Source organism: Teleopsis dalmanni, chromosome 2 (assembly GCF_002237135.1).
Source record: "Teleopsis dalmanni isolate 2A chromosome 2, ASM223713v2, whole genome shotgun sequence".
In the NCBI taxonomy this organism is placed as follows: Eukaryota; Metazoa; Arthropoda; class Insecta; order Diptera; family Diopsidae; genus Teleopsis; species Teleopsis dalmanni.
The window spans coordinates 17,641,748-17,653,347 of NC_051847.1; the positions used below are offsets into that span (position 1 = coordinate 17,641,748).

Sequence of the window (11,600 nt, forward strand, 5' to 3'; positions counted from 1 at the left end):
ATGTCTTCGACGGTCGTACGACCGTACTGAAAGGCTTTGTACCACTCATAAACTTGAGTTTTCGATAAAACTGATTCCCCATAAGCCTTTTGTAGCATTCGCAACGATTCTGCACACGAAATTTCGTTCGAAACACAAAATTTGATGCAAACTCTTTGTTCAATATTTTTTTCCATTGTTTTTTTCGCAACGCCCTACTGAGGTGAACTGGTTTCAACAGCTGCCGTAAACGAACTGTCTGACAGATCGCGCTCATTTTTGGCATAGTAATTGTCCTTAATTGCTGCCAAACTACATAAACTTAAAATATCGAAAAATATACAGCGCGCGAATTTTAAATGAGAATTTCCGAAAACTTTTCGGTCTTAATGTATGCTAAAGAGAACTGTCAAGAAAGTACATCATGGCTAATTTAGATTATATATTTGTCAGTATACAATACGGATTGTTTAACAATCGCGGACTATGTAAAAATCATGAAAACTTAATAAAAATATGCTGACGATCTTAAAGCAATATATTTGCCAATTTACACTATGAATCCTTTAACAATCGCCGAAATGGTTAAGATTGTAAAAATTTACTACAAAAATGGTAATGTTTTGTTGGGTTAAATATTTTTCAATGATAAGCCCCATTTTTGATTTGAAGTATATATAAACAAACTAAATTGTTAAATCTAGGGTAGAGAAAATCCACAAAAGACTATTGTAATCAAGTCGTTACATAGTGTGGCACTATGTCCGGAGGTAATATCAACTGAAAGGTGCGAACCTTAGATTTAATACAATCAATCAATTCTGCTCGCTGCAGCATATAAACAGCAGTTCCTCTTTGATGTAAAATTGAAAAGATAGTTGTAATTTATATGTGATTTAACAGACTAGTGTCAAATACTAGTCACACAACGCCTTCTATGTCGGCTTTATATCGCGAGAAATATTTCGAACGAACAGCACGTTTTGATAATGCGAAAGTAAGTTAATGATGATGGGAACGGAGAGGCGATCTTGATAATCATTTCGCATCCTCAAAACGTGCTGTTGGTTCGAAATATTTCTCGCGATATAAAGCCAACATAGAAGGCAATGTGTGACTTATCGTATTTGACACTAGTCTATTAAACCACATTTAAATTACAACCATCTTTTTAATTTCATGTCAAAGAGGAACTGCTGTTTATATAGCTGCAGAGAGCAGAATTGATAGGTTGTATTAAATCTAAGGCATTCGCACCTTTCCGTTGATAGTACCTTCGAACATAATGCCACACTATGTAACGATTTGGGTACAATAGTCTTTTGTGGATTTTCTCTACCCTAGATTTGACAATTTAGTTTGTTTATATATACTTCTAATCCAAAATTGGGCTCATTATTAAAAAAAATTTGACCCAACAAAACATTACCATTTTTGTAGCAAATTTTTGCAATCTTAATCATTTCGGCGGTTGTTAAAGGATTCAAAGTGTAAAATGGCAAATATATTGCTTTAAGATCGTCAGCATTTTTTATTAAGTTTTCATAATTTTTACATAGTCCGCGATTGTTAAACAATCCGTATTGTAAAATGACAAATATGTGGTCTAAATTAGACATGATGTACTTTCTTGACAGTTCTCTTTAGCATATGTTACTGAAATAATGCTTATGTCACCGCAACCATAAGAACGAATTAAATAATTCTTAACTATCGTTGGTACAGAAGAAAAACACTTCTTTTCTTTTCTTTATCCTATTAATTTCTTACAGATCTAGAGTCGTTTGTAAAGTATTCATCTAATCTATATTGAAGCCTGCAATAAACTCACATGTAATTTTTGCAAGCTATTATCTATTGTATCAGTAGAAATAATATAAAGAATAAGAATTTATAGTTAAACTAAAAATTTTGTAAAAACTTCTTTCGACGGATTGAAGTCTTATATGCTATCCGAACGCCGAATTCCTTGAATTGAATTTTAAATCTCAATATTTAGGATTTAAATTAGGATTAGAATGGAGCAATATGAGCAACAGAACCAAAGACGTGACGAATTGATTGATTACATTTTATTAATAATTTTTTTATATATATTCATTATTTCTTGACTCTCTTAAGAAGAATCGTAATATAAAATTTTAAAAAATATTTAACAAATTTAATTTAAATAGATGACCTGTAGCCGGAAATAAAATATAGCCCATTATTACCATAACCATGTCGGGGAACAAATGTAAAATTCAATATTTAGGAATCTTATAATTAATACTTTAAAATCATACTTTTCTTCATAAGTATTTTATTTATCCTAACCATCTTGTGGCATTTAAAACTTCGCTTATCACTTTATCCAAAAAATGTTTAATTTGCAAAAAGTCGCATTTTGGTAGGCAACAAATTTCCATTTAATTTCTTGGGCTGCAATAAAGAGACTTAAACGTAGTTTTATTGCCACAATTTTAAATTACGAAATACTTATCTACAAATTGAAAATCTCAGAAATGGAAACACAAAATTGCCCAATCCATGCCAAACCATAAGCACTAATGCGAATATAATTGCGCACAATTTACAGACACATAAAAGTAATCCTACGGAATCGATTGTCAGGCTACAGTTTCAGTTCTAAACACTGAAGTGTTAAACAAAAAGGCATCAGGGATACGCCACTCAACAACGATTTTAGTCTCAAGCGGCTTAGTTAGGAGAAGTGAAAAAAGCAACTTAGGTTTATTGTGTTAATGAAAATTAAATTGGAATACAAATACAAAAACAAGAACTCATACTGTAAGATACTTTCAAGTGATGAGGTGCACTGATACAAATGATTATACGTTTCATTTCATAGAAATTTTAAAAATAACCTTTATAGGTATTCACATTAAGTCATTATATGTGAATGGCAGCACGAGTAAAAGATAACAAAAAAAAAAAAATAATGAAAAGAAAATTAACTCTATATACTATATATATATTCAAATGATATCTATATATATATGATGTGTTATATGATACTCAACTTTATTCATGAAACAAGAAAATGATTTCAATCATATAACTGTTTTGTCTAAAATTAGTTAAATGCTTCATTGAATCCTTAAAGCACAACAAATGTCAATATTCCCATCGCATTCAACGACTTAGGGACGTGAAATAGAACTAAACAAACTAACATAAACGAGACACAATCAGATAAATCGCAAAAAGTTCGTCGGATTTGTCGCTTCATGCCAAATAGTTGCATCCATCACGTGATACCCCCCAATCTAAGCAACGAAACTAATCTGTATGTGAGCTTTGTATTCTTCAGAGTTGGGCACCATTAACAAAACAAACATGTTAACATGGCTCCAAAACGAGGTAGCGAAAGACAACTGCAAATTTATTGGAATCCACTGATAAGAGATACAGGAAAACTTCATGTCTATGCGACACAGCAGCACCGAACTGACACTATTAGACTTCGTACTCGTATTAAAATACATTGCAACAAATTTGGAAAACAACATTCGGTTTTGAAGGCATTTAGATAAACTGGGGTTACGAAATAATTTAAGGGAGAGATGTATCCAAAGAATATTGAGTTGGAATGGGAAATGATTTAGCACATTTAGAGAATAGCTAAGATAAGCAATTAGATTTACAATTGTTAATTTAGTTTTGTATATGACACAGATTAAATTATTTAATTATGAAAATTGAAGAAAAGTATCTCCCCTTAATGTTTAGGATATCTGGAAGCTTACGAATAAATATTGTGTGAATATAAATTCATACTAAATAATATCTAATAAATTTATATGCCAACGTAATAATTCCCAAATACTATTATCGATTGAGGAGAACAATTGAAGAAGAACTAAGAGAAGCCAATTATTCCTGAAGTGATATATGTATGCCGAGAATCAAATAACAGAATCTGATACAAAATGATAGTAGAAGCCCTATGCTCCACTGGGAGATGAGGATAAGAAGATGATTATCGTTTGGAATCGTTTTTTGACAGTGAAAAATTGGCTCTATTATTTGATTTTCTAACACTTAATCAATACCAACATTTAAAGCAATGAATACAGCTTGAAATTTGCTAGAAATAAGTTAAAAATTAGTAATTAATATTTCTAGAATTTTTGAAATTGAAATATATTTTATAAAATATTATTTATGCTGTGAAATTAAGATGTGATTTATATTAAATGCATGTCACAATTTTGATTTTAATTTAAAAACTATTTCCATTTCTTTATAGTTAAGTATATATGTTATATATATTTATATTTTTTAATTATCCACTTCAAATGATAATATCATATTCATATTGTTTGTGCTTCTTCGACTATATATAAAATTAATTTTTAAGCTGCCATACCATGGCAAACACCGAGTAAGCCGCCTTGCATGTTGAGAAGAATGTATCTAAATGTATACGCAAAATACCACCTGCATAAGCAGGACGTTTCTTAAGCGCCCGTTGCATAAAGAGAATCATATGCTTCTTATATTCCGGACTCTGCATAAGCCAATTGCTGGAATAGATAGCTTGAAGAAGTTCATCAAACATAAACTCGAAATTGCTGCCGAAGTAACAGGTAGGAAAAGTCTGCATCAGTATACCAAACAAATAAAAAACATAATATAAGATACTGAATATGTCCTTTGCGACAAAGAGCATAGCTACTAAGCCCAAGGCCACATTGATTGCAGTGACTGTAAATTGTACCAACATAGGTAATTCTATAACTTCATTGATAAGATTGCATAATCTATAAATAAACCACTATAATAGATATCAATAAAAAATATTAAATACAACACATACTCATACAGATTCTGTTGATCCTTTACGCACTCAGTCAGTTCCTCTTCATTCGTAGTCTGATTTTTCCTATCATAGCCAATACCAGAGATTCGCATATGTAACACTTTGATGTGACCTGTAAGCATACACAAGGATAATGGCGGAAATACATCATCCACCAAATTCTGCAATATGCAAAAATGAAAACCAATTAATTGAAAAACAATAGCGATGCTATAGTTGAGTGTAGAATCCTGCCATCTAAAAGGTAACCATGCTGTATACAAAAGACTCCGTTCCTTTTTCAGACACAAGGTTGCGAAAGAGAATACCGTAATTAAGGAGTATAAAGAGAAAAATGCTCGCTTCATAATTGTCATAGTTCTTATGGTTCTCTCAAACTCCTGTTCTTCTTCTCCGTTTCGACGTCTTTTATCAATTTTCTGTAGCAGTACCTCCATTTCGCGCACTTTCTCCAATTTAATTGCATAAAATATGAACTTCAAACTACAAGCAAATGATGTTGAGCATATTGACATCTTCGCTGTGATATCTTCTTCGATTTGGAATAGTCCAAAAAACAGATGAAACGGAAATAATAAAGTTATAAACGTGTTCATAATTACACTATAAGTTAAGTAAATATTTTTCCATTTGATATTTTTTGTATTAACGCCTAAGAGCATCCAACAAAACCAAAGTTCCTTGAAAACAGTTGCACTACTTACGAGACTCATTTTACTAATAGAAAGTTGATTCTTTACTTTAAATGCGTAACAATCCATTGTTGTGCATAATTGTCAGGTGTGAAATTCACAATAATTAAATATAAAAATTAATTATTTAAATATACAGGGTGTTTAGTGGTAACTTACTTCAATCTGGAAGTAGTAGCCCAGTGCCTACTGCTTCTTTTGGTATGCAACCTAAGCTTTTTGGTTAAACTATTTTTGAGCTAGTAGAAGTTTTTTAACTGAGGGCTTTTTTCGAAGTGCGGTTCTTTGATATCGCATTGATCGATAAATATAGAAAATGGATACTTCGAACTAACAATTTGTATCGTTTCTTCATTTAAGAAATCATCTTCTGAAATTAAATCATTTTCTTTTAAAACACCCTGTCTAAATATTTAAATTACGAAAGGTGAAAGGCTAGAAAGTTAATATTTTTAATGAGTTAGGTTGGCATTTCTTAGGTATATATGGTCACGTAGGTTTGTCACACATGTATGTATAGTTATACATTTAATTGTTGCAGTTTACTTCAAGTAATTTAGCTATATGCAATATAAAACCTTTATCTACAGTACCTGAATAGATTAAGGTGGTATTAGTTTCGAAAAGTATCAATAAAGACGTACACTGAAAATGCAGAAAGATAGGAAAATAAAAAGAGGACCTATGACCTCTTTTAATATATAAATCAGGTGAATTCGCGAAAATATGTAAAATTAAAGTGAATTTAAAGAGAAATTAGAGGAAAACTTAAGAACAGATCTTCACGCAATACTTCAATTTGCAAAATAAATAGACAAACTAACTATGAATTTACATAGAAACCTTGTTCCAACTGCTGTCGCTAGAGATCAATAAGAATATGCATGGCTTGTGGTCAACAAAATTAACATAGACAAAGATATCATTATTTATGGCCTATGCTACAACTTATATCACAACAGGTTATGATTTATGTGGGTTTGTATACAAGTGAACTTTGGTATATAAGGCCGCCTCCCGCACCTAACCTAAAATAATACTTAATAATAGCTCTGTGTTCAATACTTATTTTATACGGATAATAAAAAAAACATATTGTTACTTCCTTTTCAATACTTTGGCTTCTGTTCGTCAAAATATTATGAAATGACATTAAAGGTGGATACATCAGTTAACAATATACCTTATAGAATATCGAATAGATGTCAATTTTAAAAAAGTCCAATTTATTTTCGAAACCATTATCTCCATCATTCAACATAATTAAATATTGACAAGAGTTTATGTAATCTGTTTAATTTATTGTATATAATAATCATTTAATTATTAAATTATTTTGATTGAATAAAAATTATTAGAGTTATATGTGATGTAGTCTTAAAAATTGATGGAACTTTCGTTTCATATTAAATTTTTTGTAGCTCTTCATTATGTACACTTATTATATATCTCCATATTAAAATATAAATAATTACGAAATAATCTATAAATTTAATTAATGATAGCTGCTTAATTATTTAATCAAACTATGTATGTCATTTGTGTAATGCAGTACTACAAAAACGTTTAACTAGTACATAAAGTATTTTCTTTTTAAATTCATTCCAATTGCATGTTTATTAATACTAATTATATAAAAAAGTAAAAAACATTTAGTTGAAATATTGACTATTACTTTTTAATTATAATTACTTAAAACCATTTTACTAAAATAGATATAATATCTAACTCAAATATTATAAACAGTAAAAAAGTGGTCAATTTCTTAACCCAACCCTATTCTATACAAGTATTATTAAAAAAGTGGTGTATCTAAAATTGAAAGAAACAATTTTGTTGCTTTTTTCGTCATAATGTAGTAATAAATAGTGCATATTCCCTAAATTCTCAAAGCCTTCATTTTTGACGGATTTATTGCTCCATTTGACGGAAATTTTTGTACACCGAACTGAATCTTGAACTAAAGACACTAAGGATGAAAAAATATACTGCCATCCAGATGTGATAAATAAGGAAGATGGTAAATTGATTTGAAATACAATTCAAGAATTTTAATCTTAAGTTTAATCTTCTGATCTTAGTTTAATTTTAATCTGAATTAGAAGATTGAGATCTTATAAGTTCTAATATCTATGCGTTGCTATTTATCATTAAAAGTAAAAGCATTACCAGATTTAAGCTATTAAAAACGATTTCTATCAACTAATAATAAAAATCTGCATTTTAAGTATTCTTACAATACATACAATGCATACCATATGATTTACAATATGAATATGATATGCTTTTTTTCTATGTTTTATTCAATGGCAGTATGTACAAAGCCAACATACATTAAGACTGAAAAGTTTTCGGAAATTCTCATTTAAAATTCGCGCGCTGTATATTTTTCGCTATTTTAAGTTTATGTAGTTTGGCAGCACTGTCCTTAATTACTATGCCAAAAATGAGCTCGATCTGTCAGACAGTTCGTTTACGGCAGCTGTTGAAACCAGTTCACCTCAGTAGTGCGTTGCGAAATGTCTTCGACGGTCGTACGACCGTCCTGGAAGGCTTTGTACCACTCATAAACTTGAGTTTTCGATAAAACTGATTCCCCATAAGCCTTTTGTAGCATTCGCAACGATTCTGCACACGAAATTTCGTTCGAAACACAAAATTTGATGCAAACTCTTTGTTCAATATTTTTTTCCATTGTTTTTTTCGCAACGCCCTACTGAGGTGAACTGGTTTCAACAGCTGCCGTAAACGAACTGTCTGACAGATCGCGCTCATTTTTGGCATAGTAATTAAGGACAGTGCTGCCAAACATAAACTTAAAATATCGAAAAATATAAAGCGCGCGAATTTTAAATGAGAATTTCCGAAAACTTTTCGGTCTTAATGTAAGAACACATGTTTTCAAGCAAATTAAATTTTGCTTTAAATTAAATTAATTTTATTATTATTGCTAGGAAAAAAAAAAATTATAAGCGCTAGCTACTGCTCCACACCATGCCCGGTGCTTAAATTGTGCGAAGAAAACTTAGAGTGCGTGCAAAACTTTGTGTATCTGGAGAGTGTACTTACAGCTAGGAATGACGCTGATAAGGATGTCGCTATACGCGTCAACCAAGCGAACTCTACCTTCGGTATACTGAGGAACATATACAAAAGAAATCAAATATCTTGAAAAATGAAACTCCACATCTTCAAATCAAATCTCAAACCTATGCTCTTTTATGGTTGTGATGGAAAGGTTCTTCCATGGAAAGGTTCCAATAACATTGAATCAAAAATACAGACATTCATAAATAAGTGCTTGCGCTGAATATTTAGTATAAGGTGGCCTGAAAGAAATGATCACCAGTGACGTTGTAATCCTACACATTTCGAAAATCTGCGAAGCATAGTGCAAAAACAGCACTCAGATGGAACTTCCAACGCTCTTGAAATCCTGTCGCACCAGCATTAACTTGGCGCAGAACTATAGATAGAGAAATCAATAATGCAAATTATAACTGGAATAATATATGCCGTGAAGCTCCCAGTAGAGTTAGGTGTAGATCCATGGTAGAGCAAAAACCAGTTAGCTTTATCTATCATTAATTTCTATTCTGAGTTGAGTTTTTATTTTATAGTTGTTATATTATATATAATTATAAATATATGGAAATGGCTAAGAAATCAGGTAATTAAGGGAGTTACTTTAACAATTTCATATCTCATATTAGCAATACTATTATTTTGATAAATTACTAGACTATGGGTTGCATTATGGAATTGTGTAATCTTTAGCCATTAGTTTTTCGAGAACGTTCTTGGTTGGCATATAACAAATACTTGAAATTAATATATGTCCATGTATAATGACTAGACTTTAGAGTGTTTTATGGATTGGTAGAATCATTGACCACTATTTTTTATACAGCAGTTTCAACTAAAACAGCTGCACCATTACGTCTAAGCAGAAAATTAAACATTGCGAGGGGTCCGAAATCAATTAATTTGTTTGAATTTGGAAAGAAATAATTACCAATACTTGATACTTGATATACTTGATATTTTCTTTTTATTTGAAAACTAATAAATAATAAATCATTATACTTTTGTAGTATGTCTTGAGACAGTTATCGCATATTTGTGATCTGTTACAGCACTACCATAAAAGTAAAATTGAACAATTATCCAGCTGTCATAGTTTTATGCTAATGACTTAATAACTAAGAGATGTCATTTTTTTAAAGATCAAAGAATGAGTGTAATCAATTTGGAGCCATGTGGTTTCCAATTTTTCTTTCAAATATTTTTACTGATTCATAATCGAAGTTACACAAATGACATTTACCATTATCGTGAGAACGTTTTTTTTTAAATTCAAAATTCTATCTATGGCTCTTTATAATTTTTCAAGTAATATTTTAAATTTTGTGATAAAAAAATATTAAATTTTATTTTTAATTAGTTGAAGTTTTGTTTTTTACCGTACTGCTCTTGTGATTTTTAACATCTGCGGTGTTTGGAAACATTCGTTGATTTTATAAGTCAATACTACTTGAAAAGATTAGTACAATATTTTTCTTCTATCATAATTGAGTTTAAAGACAATATAAGAAAATTTATACTTTATATTCATTTTATATGAATATTCCTACATTGTTTAGTAAATTTGACTTCACTATAAAACCACTTCATATGTATAGCTTTATTATACCCTCTCCTCCTTTCTTAAGGATCGTGTAGGAAGCAATTTTGTTACTTTTATAAAGACAGTCAAAACTAATCTATTTAAGGGTCTAAGCTTCATGCTCTCTATTTCATATATATAAAAGTACACTTATTACCACTGAATAATATAATACATATTATTTATTTGATATAGGTTAAGTACACAGTAATCAGCTTTTATGGTTAACTCCTATTATGGTTAAGATTTCAGTAAAAAATAAATGCAAACAAATTTTATGGTGCAACTTAAATTAGTTTCTCTCTTCTTCCTGCTTGTTCTTGCTACATTTAATGCCACTTTTATATTGAAGTAGTTAACATTTTATTGACACAAAAGGAAACTGTATCTATGTTTAAGTATTAATGACTCCTCACTCCAAAGGAGACACACTAGCATCCTTTACAGTTTGTTGTTTCACAGATGAAATGGCTGGAAACACTCAATAATTTTAGCGCCTCTACGCTGCCACTTTCATGGATGGATGAAAATTATTACCGTATAGAAACTGCAAAATGGTTTTGGAGTTGCGCTGAAAGTAGCTTACATTTTCACGCTCCTTTCTAGCTTCTAGCCGTTGTCTGCAAACATGACTTCGTGCAAGTTTTGTGGGCTTTCGGCTTTCCCTTGCTTTCAACGCGGTACGTGCAAATGCAATCCGTTTAGAATTATTGGCAACAAAATAGAACTGCCTAATAGTTGCTATAAATTTCACCTAAGAACTTTTACACACCAAATTTATTGGCAACAATTTAAGGTTGCCTTTGCCTTTTCAGCCCCGAACAGTGGAAAGCACAATGTTCGCGATTTCGCTGGAAATGCTAAAATGTTTTTGACAGAACCTGCAGATACTGATGCCGATGTGCATGGAATAACACAAAATCTCTACTTCCTTTAATGAAATAACAGCAAAATTGGATTGTTTTTTTTAAAAACTTTGTTGTTGATGTTGCTGCTGTTGTTGTTGTTTGAAAAACAAAAATAAGTACAAGAAAAAAATTAAATACGAAAAATCTGAAAACTTTATACGAATTTAGGCAATTTTTAGCTTCAACGTGCATTTCGACATTATGAAATGTTTTCATGTTTCAATTAAATTGTGCCAAACTTTTTAATGTATCCTACCCAGCAAGTGGTCCTTTAGGACTTCAACATTGTGATTATTTCTTTGTGTTTGGCTTTTGTTCTTGCTTTGAATTTTTCTAGCTTGCAAATATCTGTAAGAAGGCAAACTTATTTCGATTATGCAAAGTTTCTGCGAAGAACAATTTTCAAATTGAGTTAAGCTTTTAAAAGTTTGTAAAATGATTCTTTTATGTTATTATTTTGCTTCAACATTTAACATCTAAGATTTTATTTTACTTGTATTTTTATTTTATTTTTATTTTATAAATGACAA

At 30.5% G+C, this 11,600-nt stretch overlaps 1 protein-coding gene across 1 annotated transcript; it reads right to left on the reverse strand.

The window, feature by feature from the left end:
* Positions 1-4,330: 4,330 nt before the first annotated feature.
* On the reverse strand, positions 4,331-5,517 carry LOC119674015 (odorant receptor 59a-like). The gene is made up of 3 exons (XM_038085137.1): positions 5,509-5,517; positions 4,802-4,965; positions 4,331-4,745 (listed from the first exon to the last, which is right to left on the reverse strand). The coding sequence occupies exons 1-3, from the start codon at positions 5,515-5,517 to the stop codon at positions 4,331-4,333; spliced, it is 588 nt and encodes a 195-aa protein (XP_037941065.1).
* Positions 5,518-11,600: the final 6,083 nt, after the last annotated feature.

Excerpts from the sequence above, each read along its gene's own strand:
- LOC119674015 (XM_038085137.1), bottom strand. Across the intron at positions 4,746-4,801 it reads GATCAACAGAATCTGTATGA|ATTATGCAATCTTATCAATG; the intron begins GTATGTGTTGTA and ends GTTTATTTATAG.